This window comes from Dipodomys merriami, unplaced genomic scaffold, assembly GCF_024711535.1.
Source record: "Dipodomys merriami isolate MVZ:Mamm:240054 unplaced genomic scaffold, mDipMer1.0.p SCAF_32, whole genome shotgun sequence".
NCBI lineage: Eukaryota > Metazoa > Chordata > Mammalia > Rodentia > Heteromyidae > Dipodomys > Dipodomys merriami.
The window spans coordinates 4,123,743-4,145,760 of record NW_027204715.1 but is presented as its reverse complement, the minus strand read 5'-3'; the positions used below and the strand labels follow the sequence as shown (position 1 = coordinate 4,145,760).

Below are 22,018 nucleotides of genomic sequence, written 5' to 3'. Positions count from 1 at the left end.
TTTCCTTCTCAAATCACTTGAGATAGTAAAGGAAAGAAGTTTCAAAAATAACCAAAAGGATAAAGAACATTTCACAGCCAAGTGAAGTCACACACACACACACACACACACACACACACACACACACACACACACACACACACACACACACACACACACCCCTGTAATTCCATCACTCTGGAGATCTTGAGTTCAAGGCCATCCTGGACTACATAGCAAGACTGTGCCTCCCCGCCAGATAAACCCCAAACCAACCCAACAAAGAAAAAACCCAAATTCACAATAACGATTAGAAAAATAATTCACACCAACTCACTAAATTGAAAAATCTATTTATTATGTTGTTAAAGACAACCAGAATAAATGTCATTAAAATATTCAAAGGCAAAGAAACAGAAAATGATTGTCAGACGGACAAAAATAAAACTGCAGCTGGGTGTGGTACCAATGCTGGTAATCTCAGCAGGAGGTTCAGTGGCCAGAGGTCAGCTTGGACTGCATATCGAGTTGCAGGGCTGCCTCTGACAAGCACCTTTTGAGACATGGTCTCAAAATACAAACCAAAAATAAGCAGTATGCCAATATTCTCATCGAAGTAAAATTCAAATTAGCCAACAGGAAAATGATTTTGAGAGCTAGTACCAATGATAAGGCGTGAAGTTTTACAAGTAACAGCATCAAACGAGGCAAGAACTCTTAGAAATACAATAAAAATTACATACAAAAGAAAAGTAACACTGCACAGAATTTTAAAATAACAGCTATGTTTATTGCAGCATTATTCCCAATAGCCAAACTGAGGCATCATCCCAGGTGCCTATCAACTGGTAAATGAATAAAGAAAATGTGGATCATGTACACAAGGAAGAATGACATTGATTTGCTTGAAGGAAACATAGGTGGAACTGGAGATCATCGTATTCAGTAAAGTACCCCAGATTGAAAAAGACAAACATGGCATGTTGTCAAGTGGGAAGTAGACTCTTAAAGCCTGAATGACAGCTGTGTAAGGTGTGTGGGGGTGGGGGTGGGGGGTAGGAGAGGGCAAAGAGGGATGAAAATGATCAAGTACTTTATACACATGTATGAGACCAGAATAGTGAAACTGGTTCCAATAAGGTAAAAGGGGAGGAGGAAGGCAGATAAGGAACTTAACAGAAGAGGATTCTACTACTCACACCTGTAATCCCAGCTACTCAGGAGGTTGAGCTCTGAGGATCATAGTTCAGAGCCTGCCCAGGCAGGAAAGTCTGTAAGACTCTTATTTCCAATAAACTACACACACAAAAAAGCTGGAAGTGGCACTGTGGCTCAAGTTGTAGAGCACTAGCCTCGAATACAAAGAGGCTCAGGGATAGAGCCCTAGGACTGTCGCGCGTGCGCGCACACACACACACACACACACACACAAAGAGTGGTCTTGTTAAGGTTATAAAACGTGTTCCCTCTTCCTTTTTCTTCTTTGTTTTGTGGTACTGAGAAGTGAACTGAGGAATTATACTGAACTGCTCTGCTACTTGAGCCACATACTCTTAGGCCTTTGGTTTTTGTGTTTTAGGGGTTCTCATTTTCTTGCCTGAGACCAGGATTAGCCTCAGATTGTGATCCTCCTCCCTCAGCCTCCCTCATAACTGGTCCACTCCAGTTTGGTTTTTGAGTCACCCCAGCTGGCTTCAGCTCACGATAGATTCCTATTCTGCCTCCCAAGTAGCTGGGGTTACAGGCATGACCCACCATACTTGTCCAAGATGACCATTCTCTAGGATTTTGAGAAAACTTAAAATCCACAGGAAAGAAAATTCTTAGAAAATAATCTCTATCCACACATCAGAAGTAGAACAATAAAACCTTTCAATAAGATCTTCCAAGTGGGTGAAAAGTAGAAAACATCATCTTAAAGATAAATTATTTTCCTCAAAATCTCTAGCTCAAAGAAAGCCTAAGAGATAATTCAGATAATTATAAGCTCATTATTAAAGTTAAGGAACACCTGGCCTTACACCTGAACTCGTACTTGCTAAGAACAAACGAATTCAGCTTTCTTTTCAAGCAGTGATAAACAAAAAGGAATAACCAAGGTCAGAAGAATAAAAGTAAAGAAAAAGTAGGAATTTAAAAACTGAGAACCAGGAAATCCTCACAATGCAAAGCAGCTTAGATTAAGAGAAATAAGAAAAGCCTTGAGAAAACCTCACAGCTCACAAAGGAAAGCACCACCGCGGGCGTGCGCTCCTGCTCCTCCCCTCTCCATCTGCCCCGCCTCCAGCTATCTAATCTCAAAAATCTTGGGGTGGAAAGGGATAGGGCCCCTGTTCTTTAGAGGCAGTCAGTGGCCCCTCTCTGTCCTGCAGCTCATCTAGCAAGCTGGGCTGGGCAAAAGCTGGGAGAGGCAACAGCTAGACACCTTCGCCCAGCCCCCATGAGCAGCAGCTCCCTTCCGTATCAGCAAGTTCACCCAGCATAGCAGGTATAGAACAAGACAGCTGGGGCCGGCTGGGGCCAGCCCGGGCCAGGCAGGGCCTCTAGGGAGTCCTGGGGGAGGGGTGTGCTGCCATTGACCTTGCAGACAGGACTGCCTCAGGACAGTGGACGTGGAATGTGTCCTTCCGCCATAGATCCCAGTCCTACAGAGCCAGCCGTCACAGCTCAGAGGTGAGTTTTAACCTAGAGAGCTGGAGAAGCCTGCCTGACCTGGCGGGCATCCTCCACCTGAAGTGCAGTCTGATTAGCCTCTAACTAAGTGGCTTGTAAATTTACTAGGAAGAAACCACCCTGCAGCAGGGAGTCCTGAAAACAGCAGGGAAGGGGGAGAGGGAAGTGGGGGGCAGAGAAGGGGGTGAGGGAAGTGGGGGGCTGCCCCGCACAGCTCCCAGCTGAAGGCCATCTTGCCCACAGCCAACCTAATACAGAAAGGGAATCATGATTTTTCTAGACTTCGGGTAATCTTCAAACTTCTCCAGGTACCACCTGAAATAAGAAAAGAAACTCAGTAAGGCACACGTTTACCTAATGTATTTTCCATTATAAGGTGATGAGGAGGTGTTTGTGTTCTTGTGGTGCTGCGATTGGACTCAGGGCCCTGCCCTTGCCGGGCAGCCGCCTGAGTCATTTCTCAAGTCCCTCTTGGCGCTGCTTGTCTTCTAGGTCCGGTTCGCTTTATGTCTGGGATATACGTAGCAGCACTTCCTCCGTGTTGCTGGGTGACGGGAGCAAGCCAGCCGCCACCCCAGCCCTCTAGGCCCCCCATAGCTGAGACAACAGGCATGCACCACCACGTCTGGCCACTGGTTGAGATGGGAGTCTCACAAACTTTTATGCTGGCCTCGAACCACCACAGCCCCATGGATCTTGTCCTACAGGCTTGCGCCACTGCACCTGGCCTTTTAGGTTTTTAAGTGCAGTATTAAGGGCTTTGACATTTCATGCGGGCGTTAGTTTCATTTGTATCATGAATAACTCCACACACCTAAAATGAAACAGAAAAGGGGCAATCCGGTGATTCGCTTTCCACTGGGAAGGGACGTTGCTGACATGATAAAAATCATCGGTCAGCACAGGCCAGGCCCTCCTCTGGAAGTACAGGATGAAGATGGGGCCGAATGAGATGGGCAGATGTGTCTTGAATGCCTTCTGATGACCCTGCAAGTCCTCACCAAGCCCCATGGAGAAGCTCAGCTGTCATCGGGAGGATGGCCGGCGGGGTACCAGGCTCATGGGCACCCCTAAGGACCGGCTCAGTGTAATCTGGTGCCACCCAGAATTCAACCCTTAGCTCAAAATGGACAAAATTTTCAATTTTGATGAATTATATTAATAAAGATGCTTACATTCAGGTTGGTGCCAGTGGCTCACGCCTGTCATCCCAGCTATTCAGGAGGCTGAGATCTGAGGATCGCAGTTCAAAGCCAGTCTGGGCAGCAGTCCATGAGATTTTTTTTTTTTGGGTCAGTGATGGGGCTTGAACTCTGGGCCTGGGCGCTGTCCCTGCACTCTTCAGCTCAAGGAAAGTGCTCTACCACTTAAGCCACTGTGCCACTTCTGGTTTTCTAGTGGTTTATTGGAGATAAGAGTCTCATGGACTTTCCTGCCTGGGCTGGCTTGGAACTGTGATCCTCAGATCTCAGCCTCCTGAGTAGCTAGGATTACAGGCGTGAGCCACTGGCACTCAGCTTATCCATGAGACTCTTATCTCCAATAAACCACCAGAAAACCAGAAGCGGTGCTGTGGCTCAAGTAGTATAGCACTTGTCTTGAGCTGAAGAGCGCAGGGACAGTGCCCAGGTCCAGAGTTCAAGCCCCATAACTGACGACAAAAAAAAAAGATGGTACATTCAATCTGGAGTTCAATCTGCCAGTTGAAAAGGCTGGCAACTAAGTTGGTGAGATAAATACCAAAAGTACTCTGAGGTCAGACACGGAAGTGCTCAGTGCAGTCCCATGATCAGATCCCCAGCTCAAAAGAGAATAAAATAAAACAAATAAGGAGTGTCCATAGGCCACGAATGACAGCTATGAGACTAAAAACCACAACAGAAAACAAGCAGCTGCTTGTTCATGGGGAAGAAACACATGAGGACCACAAACAGAAGAAGCAGCTCTAAAATCCTGCCGATACTGGATGGGTTTAGCACTGCAACCCACACGCACAGAACTACGTCACGGCAGACTCTTAGAACCATTCTTCTTTCCTTCTGCTGGTCTGTGTAGCACTAAGACCCAGGAAAAATCCCACCCCTTCCTCCCCAAGAAGCGAGGGCCCCTGGGTCGGGCATGACGGGCCAGGTGAGGGTGGCCCAGGGACAGTGAGGTCAGTCGCGGGGCTGGGTAGGAGGACGTGTGCCGTGATCATGTTTAATGGGCAGGTACTGAAAGTTGCTGCAGCCCTGCGGGACGCCCAGCCAGTCAGCACAGCACCTTGCTAAGAGCTGCGCACAGGCAGCCGGGCAGGCACCTGCAGGGGTAGGTCGGTGTCTCTCTCCGATGAGCTAGCTGCCCATGGAAAATGAAACTATAGCCCTGGAAGAGTAGAGGCAGAGCCCAGCAGACAGTGGGGTCAGCCAAGACAGAGCACATGGGAAGCTGCATGGCCGGCATCGCGTGGGGTCCCCTGGAACTTTTCTCACGCAGCTCTAGAGAGCAGCTGGGCTCTCTGGGAAAGGCATGGTTCACCCAGTGGGTTGAATTTCACAGCCACCATTGTATACGAATGAAATGGAATTTGTTAAGTCATCAAAATTTTCTTGTGGGGTTGCTACAATTGCACATCCACCCCAGTGACTGGTGTTTTAAGGTCTGGGGCTGGGGTTCAGGGACTCAGAGATTGCCTTGCCCGTGCAAGATATGGAGTTTGATCTTCGGCTCTGAAAAGTCACCTTAAAAAGAAAAATAACCCTCCCCCTCCCTAAATTAGAAAAATGTATATACAAGATGCATGACATCAGAATCAAATACAGTGACAACAGGGGTTATACTATGGGGGAAGAACACACAAAAGAAACAAAAATATAAATATCATGTGGCACATTATAAATATATTAAAAACAACAGAAGACAGATAAAACCTCTTTATCCCTATCTTGGGGTTCATTTCATTGGCTGACCCACTGTAACAATGAGATTTACAAGACACTATGTTGAAAACAAACTTTACAACTTGGGAGGGCGAGGGAGGATTTAGGGAGGTGGGGAGGGAAGGGATGGTAGTGGAAAAACAAAGTGGGGAGTAACAATGCTCGATAGGAAATGTACTCATTACCTTACTCATGTAACCGTAACCCCTCTGTGCAGTATCTTTACAATAAAATATTTATTAATAAAAATTATATAACTATATTTAACCTATATGTTTCTCAAGTCAATAAAGCCTTCTAGTATTTGTTTAAAAAATAACCAATAACTGTAACCCCTCTATACATCACCTTTATGATGACAATAAAGAATAAAAATTAAAAAACAAAGCCAGCCACTAGTGGCTCATACCTGTAATCCTAGTTATTCAGGAGGCTGAGATCTGAGGATCACAGCCATCAGGGATGGGAAAGTCCATAGAGTCTTATCTTTAACTACCCCAAATAGCCAAAATGGAGGTGTGGCTCAAGGGGTAGAGTGCTGGCCCTGAGAATAAAAACTCAGTAACAGTGTGCAGGCACTGAATTCAAGCCTAGAAAACACACACACACACACACATACACAGACACACACACAATACATATATATGTGCATGTGTATGTTTTTATCTTTAAAATCTTAAAAGGGCTTCAACTCAACACAACTTATGTGTGCAATACATCTTGATCGGCATCACCTCTAAAAGTTATGTTTTAAGATTAATAGGAATCCATTTTAGCCAGGTGTTGGTGACTCACACCTGTCATCCTAGCTACTCAGGAGGCTGATATCTGAGGATCTCGGTTCAAAGCCAGCCTGGGCAGGAAAGTCGGTGAGACTCTTATCTCCAATAAATCACCAGAAACTGGGAGTTGTACTGTGGCTCAAGTGGTAGAGTGCTTGCCCTGAGCTGAAGAGCTAAGGGACAGCACCCAGGACCAGAGTTCAAGACCCACAACCCACGACCACCACCACTACCACCAACAACAAAAGGAACCCATTTTGAAAGGGAAAACAACATGCTTTATCTTCTTTTTCTCTCCTAGAGTGGAAGTTCTCACTTATGTGGCCTGCACAAGGCTGACTCTGTAACTCATTTTTGTCTAGGTTTTATGACCTACAAGCCCGAGCTTGTGTTCCACTGCTTCTCTTCACATTTGGACTATGCTGGGATTGTGCTTCCATTCCTGAAGGCATTGTTGCTTTATGACTCCCAGACAGCCCAGCACTCCCACGTTCTCTGACCTGTCTTCCTCATGGGCTTATCTGTGACCTCATTGGTCACTGACCAGACCAAGTCAGTGTTTTCCATGTCATAAACCATCAGAGATCAGGAACAGGGGCTGGGAACCTAAAGCATTCCACAAACATACTCCATGCTCATAACCCAGGCAAGTTATAGTGTCTAGAAGTTACACCAATTCATTTTTCAAATGACCTTAAACTTAATAGGTGAGCATTACTCCACACACACGTGTGTGCACACACATATACATGCATGCTTTACATAGATTTATACTTCTGTGGCTGGCTTCCTGGTTCAAGCCCACACTGGGAGCATGCCCACAGCTATGCCAGTCTGCCACTTCCCACAGAGCTGCACGGCCATACCACACACTGCTCCAAGTGGTAAGTGTGGCTGCTCCAGGTGACAGCCACACTGCCTCAGAATTCTGCTCTCTGAGAGAACATGTTTCAGCAGCCCTCACAGCTGCTCCAGTCTTTCCAGCCTCCAGCTTAACTACCAATAGCCACTTAGGAATTTAAGCACCAATGATTATGGAAAAAAATGCCATTGGCATGCAGTATTGTTTTTAAGGATATTACAATAAATATAGGTCTAGAAATGGTTCCGTGGGATGTCCTCTTTATAATCAACTTATTTGATTGTTTAATTAGTTGGGTTTACTGGATGAAAACCAGGACAAGCCAGGGGCAATGCTCATGTCTAGAATCTTAGCTACTGGGGAGGCTGAGGGAGGAGGATGGTGAGTTTGAGGCCATTCTAGGTAACTGTGAAACCTCATCTTAAACAAAAAGAACAAAAAAAAAAAAGGAGAAAAGAGAAGAGAAAAAAAGAAACTCTAAAAAAAGAAGTTTTTAATTTTGTTCTCAGAATATACTCCCAACATTCCTGAAAATATTTCCACAAAACCAAATTCTTCAAGATTTCAAATCTGTTTCACATTCATAGTAATTTAAATAGTAAGTGAATGACAAACAGCCTTTTAACTCATGAATCTTGGAAATATATCTTTGAGTTTTCATCAACAAAGACTTGCACTTGGAAAATGAAATTACTTATTTCTATTTCTGAATGTTTCATATGCCAATATTGAAAGGGATTTTCCTGTTCCCTGTTTCTGTTAGAGAAAATAGCTTTACAACAGATTTGTGGGCTCTCATTCAGTTTTCCTCGAATCCAAATACTAAAAAAGCCTATGTTTTTTTATTTCTCTTTTACTAGAAACAGGCCATTATTTGCTTTTCCATATCAAATACTGCAAGCAAATGTTAAGACCATTATCTTCCTGAAGGTGATGACAGACACAGAAGGGACCAGGTCCTTGTACAGGAGAGGCCTGGGGCTGGCTCAAGGCTGGAGGGAGAATCTGGATACCTTGGAATACAGGAGTCCCGACACCTGGCTTTGCTCTCAGCACCGACACAGCATGCAACCCAGCATGGCGCTGTTCATTTTAGAACACTTGGTTGTCTATGTTTAGTTCAAAGTAGCAAGGCATTATTTCAACCAAATTTTCTACAAAATCATTGGGCGAAGGAAAAATCAGAGGTTTTCAAAAGTCAAACTCACTGTATTACTTTTAAAGGTGAAGTCAATTGAAATCAGCAGAAATCTGGAGAAAGCTTCATGAATTGGGTGTGGGAACACAATTGCAATGGATCTTGTTTACAGGCACAGCAGAGCCACGCCCCTGAAGACTTGGGGAATCTCCTCTGGCTCCTGCCAGGCATTTCTGGCTTGAGGCTGTACCTCTCTAGATTCTGCCTTCTCCATTTCTGTGTCTCCCAAGGCCTTCTTCTCTGTGGATGTGCACCTTTCATTTTCCTCTTTACAGGGGCTTGAACTCAGGGCCTGAGTGCTACCCATTAGGTTTTATGCTCAAGGCTGATCCTTTACCACATGAGCCATACCTCTATTTGCAGCTTTTTGCTGGTCAATTGGAGAGAAGAGTCTTATGGACTTTTCTGCCCAGGCTGGCTTTGAACCACGATCCTTAGATCTCTGTCTCCTGAGTAGCTAGGGTTGCAGGAGTGAGCTACTCTTTTCTATAAGCTGTCAGTCATATTGGATCCAGCCCATTCTACATCCCTATGACCTCAAGTTAGCTGGTTGCTAACTTGAGAGAACAATCCCACTTTGAGTAAGGGCCAGGCACCAGGACCAGGGATTAGAACTTTAGCCTTTCCTTCTGGGAGAGACAATTCAGAAACTGCTGTACAATTCCCAGCCATGCGCTCTCAACAGTACAGGTCCTTTTCTGCATCATCCTTGTCCTAGGCCCATACTCATCTTTCTTTGTACATCTCCATCTCTCCCAGGAGCTCAGCTTTCTAACATCTGTATGTGTGAAGACATCAAGCTCACTGGCAAAATGGCAACAGATGCAGGTGCTCCTCCTACAAATCTCAGCAGTTACCACACTGTGCACAGCTCCTCCCAAGAGTAGCCACCTGGACATGGCAGCCCCAGTCTTTCCCCTCACCATCAACAGTAATCCATGAAATCTCTCAGTATAGGAAGCTGTGTGGGTGTTCTGACTGCTAGACATTTCTGTATCATGACATCAGCATGTCCCCCTTTTAGCTTTCTCTCTGACTGTTTCCTGCAGTGGCTTCATGTATTTCTGTATGTTTACAGCATCCACAGCTGTGGTGACGTGTGGAAGACATGTGTGGATGATGCTAGAGAGGGAGGAGCCCAATGTGACTCTGGGATTCACTCCCATCCCAGCATCCACTGTGCACAGTGTTCACAACCTTGCTGTGGCTGCTCCAGTACTCTCAGTTTTAGTTACTGTTCCCACTACACAGCCCAAACCCCTGCTCAGTGGTGAATTTGGCCACAGCCTCCTGCAGCCCACGCTCACTGCCAGAGATGTGGTAGAGAAAAGCAGCATGGAGGGTACCCTTTCTGGCACCATACAGGGAGGAATCTATGATGTATCACTTGGCTTTTGCTAAAGCAAGACATACATTGGGATTCAGCAAATCAAGTTAATATTAACGTCAACATTTTACAGTCTGGTGCTGGTGGCTCATGCCTGTAATCCTACCTATTCAGAAGGCTGAGATCTGAGGATCATGGTTCAAAGCCAGCCCAGCAGGAAAGTCTGTGAGACACTTATCTCCAATGAATCACCAGAAAACCAGAAATAGAGCTGTGGCTCAAAGTAGTAAAGTGCTAGCATTGAGCAGAAAGTTCAGGGACTATTCTAGGCCTTGAGTTCAAGCCCCATGACTGACAAAAACAAAACTAAAAACCCTGGAAAATGTTATTCTAAAGTCAAAGAATAAAGTTTAAGAGTTTTGCAACTTACTGGTGATGCTGTTTTGCTCTGGTGATTAGAATACAAAATGTGAAGAGAGCAAACACCCCGCCTTGGAGAGACCAGCTGGCCAGTGCAAAGCCGCTCCACTCTATGACTTCCCCAAAATAATTGGCTGCAGTGACATATTCAAACAAGCCTCCTAGACAAAAATAGAGCAAGACAGTGCATTTATTATAAGGCAACACCCAAATTAATTCTGACTTGAGACACAGTAGTATCTACTTGGAAAACCTAAATCCAACTATGGAAAAACAATGGAAATGTTCATCAATGCCATATATACCCCATTATGACTTCAGAGCACAACCCCAGGGGGCGCTGTGCCAATGCCATCTGTTTATCAGATACACACATCTGCAGTTTGAGCCACTTCGCTGGTTATGGGTTGGGTGGACATAACTAAGTAGGCATGGGGGAACTCCAGCAAGCAGAAACAATCACTTAGCTTAGTCACACAATCCAACCGGAAAGAAAATGCCCTTTCTCAAATGTGAATTCATTTGTTCACTAATCAAAGCTCATCAATGCTGTAGGTACTCTGACAGACCACTCCCTATCTAGAACAATAAATTCCAGAGTAACAAACAAGTGTGGAGGGGGGAGGGGCAGAACAGGATTGGGGTGGGGCACAGGGAGGAGATCCTAGGCAGGGAACAGGGCTCACTGAGAGGGTGAGGGGCCAGTCCAGGTTTCAGGTGAGCATCTTGAATGGGTATCAGAAATGCAGAGGCTGAACAGCAATGGTCAGCATGAGGTCTTTGAGTTCCAACTCGCCTTGGTCTGCCCAGCTGAGAACTGGCAAGTTATAAAAGTGATCACCCATTAAGGTATAAAAGTGATAACCCTTCAAGGTATAAAAGTGATAACCCTGCAAGGTATAAAAGTGATCATCCTTCAAGTTATAAAAGTTGATTAGCCTTCAGTGTATAAAAGTGATCACTCTTCAAAGTATAAAAGTGACTATCCTTCAAGGTATAAAAGTGATCACTCTTAAAGGTATAAAAGTGGTCATTGTTCAAGGTATAATAAACACAGTTTCAAGACCAACTCCTGCAGTGTGCAGAGCTTCTATCTCTAGTCTCACGGCAACCCAAGCACACAAGGGCTCTGGCCAGAGGTGAGGTGGTTGACTAATCACAAGAAACAGAAAAGGAAAGGGGAGGGAAAGGATAAGAAGCTGTTTTGCTTTTTATCATGTGAAGGAGGTGAGCAGTCCTATCATGTCCTTTTCTTTTCTATGAGCTTCAAGTAATGCATAATCAAAACACAATGCCAGTGTTCACTGACAAGTTAACTTATAATCAGATACGCTATAAAAACATCACATATATTGCATAATAAATGTATCATTCTTATAAAAGGTGTGCTACCTGTGCCCTCAGGAATATCCCCCAAACACCGAAGGCCAAGTACTTCCTGGGCTATGGGGTTTAAGAAAGGTACACTTCTTTTTTTGGGGTCTGTTGTGGGGCTTGAACTCTGGGCCTGGGTGCTGTCCCTCAGCTCTTCAGCTCAAGGCTAGCACTCTACCACATGAGCCACAGCACCACTTTCAGTTTTCTGGTGGTTTTCTTGGAGATAAAGTATCTCACAGGGACTTTTCTGCCCAGGCTGGCTTTGAACTGTGATCCTCAGATCTCAGCCTCCTGAGTAGCTAGGATTACAGGCATGAGCCACCAGTGGCCGGCTAGGTACATGTCTTTATTTTTCTATTGCTGCCAGGGCTCAAAACATTTCATTATCATTATCATCTGTCTCTCAGGATCCCGGCGCTGAATCTCAAGAAGGCCTCTGCACTGTCTGTACAAATGCCATGTCTCCTTAAGGCACACAGCCCAGAACAGGAGGCAATGGAGGCTGCGATGGGACACCTCTGTCCCCACTGCCTGGGCCTGTCCCCTCAGCTGTATGGGGGCAGAGTGTTTGGTTGGAAACATAGGGAGGGTGGTAAGCATGTCATGACCTAATAAAAGCCATAGTCAACAATCTCCTAAAAGACCCATTACAACACACAGGTACATCACCAGACTGTAATACATATGCATGGAAATGTCACAATAAAGCTCATTATTTATAGAATGTACGCTGAATGAAGCACATTGAAATGGTGTAAAAACAATCCTTGAGTTTAACTTAGCTGTGTGAATGTGACAACCCAGCTTCATCCTCATGAGCCCTACTGTCATCACATCTGTCAGGACCCTCCGTAACTCCCATGCTTCATCTGATCACCAATCCACAGTGGACAGGACCTTCCCTAACCCCCAGGCCTCATCTGTACACCAATCCAGCAATGACCATTTGCTAGTTTGAAAATGAAACAGGAAATGAGTGCCAGAACTTGGTGAACTCTTATCCCACAGATAAGAGTTCTGACCACCAACCCCTACTCAAGGGTACCAGGACCATCACATGTAGGTATCTCCCTGGGCCTATCATATATCTCAATTGGACCCAGGACCATTTCCATGGTCTTCGGCTGCCTCACTCAGTGATGTGTAGGAGAGGGAACAGAGGTGGTTTCTGATGAGCCAGCATACTTTCCAGCAGTCATTCTCCCTGTACATTACTTCTGCCCCCCAAAACTAGAGATGGTGTCTAAAAAGAGACATTCAAAGGCAGGTTGCACACATCTGTAATTCTAGATACTCAGAAAACTGACATCTGAGAAGTTTGAAGCCAGCCTAAGCAGAAAAGTCTGAGACTCTTATCTCCAATAAACCAGTTAAAAAGCTGAAAGTAGAGGTATGGCTTAAGTGCTAAGACAGCCTTGAGGGGAAAAGATAAACAAGAGAGCCCAGGCTCTGAGTTCAAGCCCCAGCATTGGCACAGAAAGGAAGGGAAGTAGGATAGGAGAGAGGGAAGAAAGGAGGAAGGGAGGGAGGAAAGGAAAGAAAGAGAAAAAAGAAAAGAAATTCTACCACTCCAATCAAATAAATCTTTTCCTTTGACTTAAGGACACCCAAGACTTCAGCAGGCATTTCCTTTTAAACAGCTTTCTTGTCCTTTCCATACTCCTTTTATAAAAAATAATGATCTTAATTATACAAAAAACCCCCAATACCCCAAATAGTGAACAGAGTTGTGACCCAGAGCTCCTGGCACATGTCTTCTGCCTTATGCAACTTCCACACCCTGAGGGCTGAAGGTTGTATCAGCATGTCTACATACTGCCAGTTGCACACCTCATGCCCATCTTTGTCTCTCCAGGATTTTTAGCTATTCCTTTGGCAACTGCATTCCTTTAGCCTTGTGTACTAACACTTCCATCATGAATGGAGATCTGAGCAGTGGTTCTTCAAGAGTCTCAGGCATAGATGGCATGCTTGTACATTAGAAAAATGTGACTACATTGACTGGAAATCTTCAGAAGTTCAGCTCAAAACCCAACTCAGCAGAGCACTCACAGAGCATGTGGCCCAAATGCTCTCTGGCATCTCTGAAATCAAGGGCAAGCTTAAAAGGAAAGGCAAAAGTCCTGGTTCCACCCTCCATCTGGGCTTCATGGAATCTACAGATCCTCTGGGCTGGCCACTCGCTCCCTGCGTGTCAGTGTCTGATGGTATGTGATGCGATGCCTTTCTGAAAGGCAGCCTTGAGTCCTGGTTTATGTCTCTAAAGCTTTAAATTGCTTCGTTTTGTTTTTTTATGTGTTCTGTTCCCATTTTTAGATTTTTCCTTCAGCACTTTAATATACAAGATAGATTTCCAGGCCTATGTAGCCATCACTAAAAAAAGTCTCAGGTTTCTTCTGTCTTTCATGCACTTTCTGAGGTGGCTGGTGTTTTTGTGTATATGTGAGTGTATGTGCTATTGAAGCATTACTGATCAAGAATTTTGCAAACAGGACTGGGAATGTAGCTTAGTGATGGAATGCTCACCTAGCATGCATGAAGCCCTGGGTTCAATTCCTCAGTTCCACATAAACAGAAAAAGCCAGATGTGAAACCATGGCTCAAGTGGTGGAGTGCTAGCCTTGAGCAAAAGAAGCTCAGGGACAGTGCCCGGGTGCAGAGGTCAAGCCCCAGGACTGGCAAAAAAAAAAAAAAGAAAAGAAAAAGAAAAACAAAAAATGAAAAAGAAAAGGGGGTGGGAAGGTGGCTCAGTGGTAGAGTGCTTGCCTTGCATGCATGAGGCCCTGGGTTCAATTTCTCAGCACCACATAAACAGAAAATCTGGAAGTGATGCTGTGGCTCAAGTGGTAGAGCACTTGCTTTGAGCTGAAGAGCTGAGGGACAGTGCCCAGGCCTAGAGTCCAAGCCTCATGACTGACAAAAAAAAAAAAAAGAATTTTGGAAACAGTTTCTTCCCTATGCTTTATAGGTTCCCCTTTTTTCCCCACAGTGGCATCTCCTGCTGTCTGGGAGCCATGCAGCCTATGCATCTCTGTTCAATCTGCTCAGACTGGACACCACCAGCAGGGGCCATCATGAGGAGGTGCTGCCTGGGGAGGTGGTGGATCCCTTACTGCAGGCTGGGGCTGTTTGTGGCCAGGCCCCTGGCGCAGTCTTCCTGGGTGCAGCAGGCAGCAGGCTCTTGCTGGTGTTCTGCAGCTGAGTATCAATGCTGTGATCACCCCATTCACATTTTAGTTTGGATGTTGGATCCCCATTTTCGTCTGCTTTGTACTCAGATAGGAATGTTTGTTTTGCTGCTAATCTGTCCTTTCTCGCTGTATGCTTGCATGTTCTCTATGTATGTTTGTATGTGTTCTTTCTTGTTCACCAGGTTGAACATGTCAAATTAGGAGGCTGATCAGCCCCTGGCAGCAGAGAGTGGAGGGAAAGGGCTGGAGGTCTGGCTGTTGCTGGCTGCTGTCCAGCACAGAGGTTCCCGCACACAGGGTCCTGGGCCTGTCACCACTCCTGACCCCCTCCTCCCTTTTCTGGCATGCACTCAGTCTCAGATGTGGCATTCCTCACTCCACCACTTCTATAGCTTCTGGAACTTTCAGGATCCTTCCATTCTTCTCTCAGGGTTCATGCCCTGCCCCATTGTACCATGGCTCACTCTGCTAGTGCCGAGAGATCAGGCTCCCTTGACAGCTGCAGGAGGCTGAGGTCTGCACACAGGCCCAGCACCTGAGGGGCATCTCTTCCACCTCCTAGGGCTGGATGGGCCATCAGCAGCCCATCTGGAAGTCCTTGGCTCTCCTCTTTTCTGGCCCCTCCATCGGGGCAGGACTGACTTCTGAGATGGCTCTGTGGACTCCAGGCCATCTGAGCCACACATGAAATAACTTGATGTTTATAGGGCTTCTGTTCACTTGTTTTTGCTGTGGTTTTTGCACGGAGGTTTCCAAATGAAGAGACATCATGTGTTTGTTCTACTGCTCACACATTCTACAAGGGAAGGTGGTATCTAGCACTCACTCATGGTTTGTCTCCTGAGGAATAACTTCATTTCTTGATAGTACACTGAAGTCCTAAATAAAACTCAGCCCAACATTTTCCTGTACTTGTTAGGGGGAAGGACCTTCTTCTATCACAACATTGTTAACAGAAGTAGCAGTGCCTCGTGCAACATTTATGTCCTAACCCAGATTCGCCTTTGTGCTTAATATATAACTACCCATCATCAGAAATGGTTCTTCTCTATTCTGAGAAAACAATTACAAGACTGACTCACCCTGAACACTTGTACTAATGACTACTGTACTGTGCTTTGAGAGAACTGACAAAGCCTGGCACAATGCAATGCAACACAGACAGTGCTCATTTTCAGTACGTACCCCTGGGTATTTTATATCCAGTCTCCCCTGGTTTTCTGAGATTCCTCAGGATGTGGTCTGAGTGGATGTTTATCACCATGCCCAATAACCACAAGACAAAACCTAAAGGCAAATAAAGATGATGACGAATAATGAGCTATGAGGTCTAAGACGCTAGGTCCAAAGAGTCAGTGCAATCTTTCAGAGGATGATAATGAGGGCACCAGGCCTGCCCTCCAGGACCAAGGTGAGGCCAAAGTATGCACTCCAGAGAACTCAGAAGTCTGTTCTTTCTCTTCAGATCCCATGGACAGAAGAACACTGTGTTCTGCAAGGTTACAGTTAGAACCTGAGAATGTATATCAATTTACCTTCGTTGGTGTGGTTTTTTAAAAAAATCACAACTTTGCAGAAATGTATTATTTCTTTTCCACAGAAGTTTACCTGCCTTGCTGGTGGGTGAGCCATACCTACTCATTCTCAGGTTACAGAAGGCAGTTCAGGAAGCCAAAGGGCTCTTCGATTACATGGTGGACAGGTGCCCAAGTGCACTGGGTGAAGGCAGCCTTTCCATTCCAGCTGGCCACTCCTGCTGGTGGCACTCACTGCCACCTGGGCAGGCACAGGACCTACTTCTGAGTCGGTGTGTGTGAAGGTGCCTGGTGTAGGAGACCCCTGCAGCAGAGCAGCCTGATGCTGGTGCTGGCTGTCCAGGACCCCTGCTACTCTCTCCCTTGGATGGTTTGGGGTTTCTAACTAGAACGTGCTGGGCATGACAGTCAGAGTCTGTGAGAGGCAGAGAGCGCATGGCTGAAGACACTCACCTGCTAGAAACCAGGGGTGGGTCACCCAGGGCTCAGGATATACCGCGTACTGGCTGAGGTACCGGCTCTGCAAGTAGCCATTATAGGTACAGAAGATGAACGCCAACACATAGGAGAACAGCAGTGTCGGCTTCCCTCCTCGGATGAGTAATGGGAAAATCAAGGTCCTTAGAAAACAAGACATAGAAACACACGGAAAGAAGTGTTTAATACATTCCCACTCTGAACAGAGGTCTGGATTCAGGGCTTTGTAGTTGCTTGGTTTGTTTGCTTGGCTGGGGGCAAGTAAGTCACACTTCTAGCTTGGCATTTTGCGGGGTATTTTGGAGATGGAGTTCTTGGACTTTTCTACTCAGGCTGGCTTTGACCTATGATCTCCTGAGTGGGTAGGATTACTAGTGTCCAATTTTGTCTCTCTCTCTAATCTTCCTTTCAGATACAAGTATCATCCTTAGTTTACACTCTTACTGATTTACTCTATGCTAAAAGCCAGGATTTTTTATGTAGAATGAAACATGCTCTAATAATAGACAGCAGTCATCATATTCAGATCCAAGACTGTAATTGTACAGAACGTGAAACATACACCAAGTCTGCTGAGAAAACTGGAGGCTTTTTCAGGCTGTCCTGAAACCATTAACCCATTCCAGTCTGCACAACAGGATTTGGGGTACATGGTCACGTCACCCATTATCAGTATAGTGTTCCCACCCCTCCAGATCCATCCAGCACCTTTACCGGAGCTCCACCCTGGGCGGGAGGACTGTAACCCACACTTCACAAAGGACAGAATGAAGACCTGTGGAGGCTGGAGCTCCGGCCCAGGCCACAGGGCTGAGTGGCACTGTGTTTAAGTGTCCATCAAAGAGTACATTTTTCTGCCCTGCTTTAGGTATGCCTGGTCAACCATTTAAAGAGAGAAAACACAAAATTTAAAACTTGTAAGAAAAAGAGGATGCAAAACTTATTTTGCACTTGAATTTTCATGTACATATCAATGTATAGTCACATAGTGAAAGAGGGAATGCCTGAAGAAGGTAGAAAGTAACTCTAACGAGCAACTTTGTTCCACTAAATTCCACAGACTGATGAAACACAGTCCTTGAAAGACGCAGTGAACCAGTTGACCCAAGAAGCATTCGACCGACAGACGTGTCTAGGAAATAAACTGAATTTAGACGTAAAATTTAGAAAAGGCAGAACTGGACTCTGAGAATTAGCTGCAAAGACACAAGAAAGAAGCTCTGGGGTACACCCCTGCTCCGCCCCTGGTCTATGAAGCACTCCTGACTTACAAAGTCTAGAAAACAGGCACGAGGGAACCTTCGGGACACACTCCTGCAGGACACCTTGATTTGAAATAGTCCAGGCTTACAACATCTAGAAATGGGTCTAATAGAATGTTTGTTTTTGTTTTTGTTTCTGTTATGGCACCAAGGTTTGACCTTAGGGCGTTGCACTTGGTGCTCTAATACTACCACATGAGCCATGCCACCAGCCCTTTTGGTTTCTGTTATTTATTATTATTATTATTTATAAGGTCTTGCATTTATGTTCAGTGTTGGCTTGAACTACTTATTTATGCTTCTTGCCTAAATGGGATGACAGGCACCCGATATACATCTGGGATTTTACTGGATGAGATGTAATCTTGTAAACTTTTTTTTAGAGCTAGTTTTGAGCCCAGTTTCTCTTGATGTCTAGTTCATTAGTAGCTAGGATTACAGCCACAAGCCACCACACCCAGTCTAAGTACCAGCCCTATGCTTCAAAGTAACAGCAGGCTGACAGTGATACGATGCTGGCCATTCTCCATGACATTTTTTGTTTTGTTTTGTTATTTTCGGGTTCTGGAACAGAATCCAGGACCTGGCAGATGCTAGGCGAGCTATTATTATGGGTATGATCAGATAAAAGTTTCCTCATTCAGCCGGGCACTGGTGGCTCACGCCTGTAATCCTAGCTACTCAGAAGGCTGAGATCTGAGGATCTCAGTTCAAAGCCAGCCCAGGCAGGAAAGTCCGTGAGACTCTTATCTCCAATAAAAACCACTAGAAAACTGGAAGTGGCGCTGTGGCTCAAGCAGTAGAGTGCACGCCTTGAGCTGAAGAGTGCAGGGACGGTGCCCAAGCCCAGAGTTCAAGTCCCACAACCAACAACAACAAGTTTCCCCATTCAGTACAAATATAATTTTTCTCTGCATATTTTCACTACATGACTTGAATTCAGACATGAGACATGAATACTCAGAGGACCAACTGATCCCAGGTCCTGTGAGATTTGGGCAAAACCCACCCTACATTCAACATGGGATACTAAGAAGGAAGAGGCAAAAAGAAGACATTAGGAAGATTACAATATTTTGAATAGGCACTAAATGTCTAACTAGAGAAATCTAACAGAAATCTGTCACAGAGTTTTGAGAAATGGATATCTAAGGTTTCAAAGCAACTGAGGAAAAGCTGTTTCTATATGAGGATACTTTGGGTTCTAAGAAACACAAAGCAAGTACAGCAGATTTTCATCAACTTCTCCTACGCTCAAGGCAAAATTCTAGATAACAGAACCTACTGGTGGGCAACTATATACGTCTCTCACTCTGCTCATGGTGTTTTCTACTTCTCCTATCCCTAATATCCCACGTCTCCTGCTGCTCTTCCTGTCCTGACATCCCCCCTTCTCCTGCTTCTCTTCCTGATCTTCACAAGCACAGGAGATTACAGGCAAGTGTCACTTTGTACCCAACTTATTTTCTCTCATTATAAATACTCTGGCACAAAGCTTACAGCCTGCCTGTCTGGTTCTTTCTAGAAACTCTGCTGATCATCAGTCTGGATTTAATCAGTATGAGATTCTGGACACATTACTCTGCTTTTCTCAGGCTCTGCAGCTGGAGTCTGCTTCTGCTTTGGGGACTAGCTTTGGCTCATGTGGGTCTTGTCACTACCAAGACTTCTGATTCAGCCTGTGCTCTGAGGGAGGCTGGAGAAGTTCCAGCACGAAGGCAGGGCAAGAGGCTCTGGGGCCCATCTTTGTCTGAGTTTTCTCTAGTCTGTAGTGGTAAATGTAGGACTGTTCCAGACAGGAAGGAAGGTGGACACAGACATCCAGAGACCCACACAGTGCAGTGCTGTGGTCCAGCCTTCCTCTGCTAGATGCACCAGTATTCACAAGCTCTCCATAAACTGCCTCATTCGCAGTCACTTTTCCATAGAGCAGAGGGAGACACCTGCTACTGCTAGGCTTGTGAGAAAGGAAAGCATCCAATCTTGATCTGCAAATCCCTTGAGAGATAGTATCGTTAAGAGAAACTATGAAGCACTTGGACCAACAAATGTTTTATTCAGCTACTGTGTCACAAATCTATTTTCTGTCCTGAATATAGCAAAAGGATACAAAATCGGCAGTTCTCAGGGTGCTACAAAAAGATTCTATTTCCAGCTAATGAGATGAAGTATAACATTCAATTTGACACTGTGTTCTCTGTTAATGTTACAACTTTACTATTTTATATTCTCTCCTTTCCATGGGAAGAACCAAGGCTCACATCTCCCAAAGTTATTTTTATTCCCTAGGGAAATTGCAACCCGTCCTGGGCCTAGAACACTGGGCAGGTGAAATGGTGGAGCTCAGCCACCAGCACCCAGGGGCCAGATGACCCTGGGGCATCCATGGCCAGGATCACCTGTGGCATTAATGTTCTGTTTGCATTTGCAAGCATAGACATCACATAAAAATGTGTCCAATACTTTCCAATAGTGTTTCTAATAGGTTTCCTGGGTTGAAGATCTACAACTGCTGATTGCAAAGTCTCGGGGACAAAGAAGCACTCAGCTCTGAGGGGAGGTTTCTGAATCTAAGAAAAACCAAATGTCCTAAGGAGGGTGACTTACAAAAAAATAAATAATAAAAATCAGAAGAAAAAAAACCCTAAACAACTCTCCCACAGATAAACAAACGAACCCCATGGTCATCAGAATTATTCAGGACAATGGGTATCCCCATGGAAGGATGGAGAGGTTTGAACTTCTCCAGTGCAGCACTGAGATATCTTCTGGGGCTGCTGGAAACCACAGGGCCAATGCGGGTTCTCTACCAACCAAACCAGCAGCCTAAGCCCTGGACAGGGCAGGGTCACACAGAAGCCTGTCCCTGGGCTTGTTGCTGCACTTGGGTCACCAGAAAGCAAACCCAAACCAGCACGGTCAAATCATCATCAGCCAATCAGAAACCACCAGCTATCCTCTAACTGGAGACTTGACCAATCAGAAAACACCACCAACTCTCCAGAGATGTGACCAATCCAAAACTGTCAAATACCTCTGAACTCACATTGCACCTCCCACTCTAACAAATCAAGTATTCCACGCCTGCAAACACCATATAGAAAGTGTTTTCAATATGTTTAATGTCCTATATGCACTGGACATATGTGAACATGTCACAATGAAGCTCATTTTTGTTCCATGCACATATGCCAAAAGTAATTTAAAAATAAGAAAAAAAATGTTTCTCCCTCTCACTCACTCAGTGAGCCCCAATAGCTTGGTAGCCCGGGAGGCCTAATTTATAAATCACTCCTTCAATCGACTTCACAATTCTGACACCTCCTAGTGCGCCAATTCCTTCACCTTCACAGCCCCCACTATATTTTAATTATCACAATGTCTCGAACACTGATGAACAAGATAGGAGGGAGGGACAGGGAGAAAGTGATGGAACAGCAGACACTGTACATGAGGAAATATACTCCTGACCTCACTCATGTAACTGTAATCCCTCTGTATATCACCTCTATAATAATAGCAAAGTAAATTAAAAAGAAATTTTTTAAAAAGTGAGGCTGCAGCAGAGTGCTGGTGGCTCACGCCTATAATCTTAGCTATCTGGGGCTGAGATCTGAGGATCATAGTTTGAAGCTAGCCTGGGCAGGAAAGTCCATGAGATTCTTGTTTCCAATTAAGCACCAAGCCAGAAGTGGAGCTGTGGCTCAACTGGTAGAGCACCAGTTTTGATTGAAAATGCTAAGGGACAGTGTCCAGGCATCAATACTGGAACTAAATGAATAAACGTTAGCCAGATATTGCATATGTGATATGTTAAAATGAAATCTCCCTCATAGACTAGTTTATGTGGAATAAAGGGGGAGGTCCCCTTGAGAGACCGTGATTAGGGGAGAGGCTCTGAGGATCTTTATCAGGGATGAGACACAATCAAGAGGCCAAAGGTTACTCCTTAGACAGAGTGTAAACTTGGGGTGGATGAAAGGAAGTAGAGGCCTTGAGCATTTGAACTCCTGCACT

General features: G+C 45.2%; 1 protein-coding gene across 1 annotated transcript in view; it reads right to left on the bottom strand.

Moving 5' to 3' along the window:
• Window positions 1–316: 316 nt before the first annotated feature.
• Window positions 317–22,018, bottom strand: part of Srd5a1 (steroid 5 alpha-reductase 1) — a 37,357-nt gene continuing 15,655 nt past the window's right edge. The window contains exons 2-5 of the mRNA XM_070042158.1: window positions 16,716–16,882; window positions 15,913–16,014; window positions 10,170–10,320; window positions 317–2,967 (exon numbers count right to left, since the gene is read on the bottom strand). Of these exons, the coding sequence (XP_069898259.1) occupies window positions 2,901–2,967; window positions 10,170–10,320; window positions 15,913–16,014; window positions 16,716–16,882 (487 nt within the window). The 3' untranslated portion in view covers window positions 317–2,900. The remainder of the gene's footprint in view (window positions 2,968–10,169; window positions 10,321–15,912; window positions 16,015–16,715; window positions 16,883–22,018) is intronic.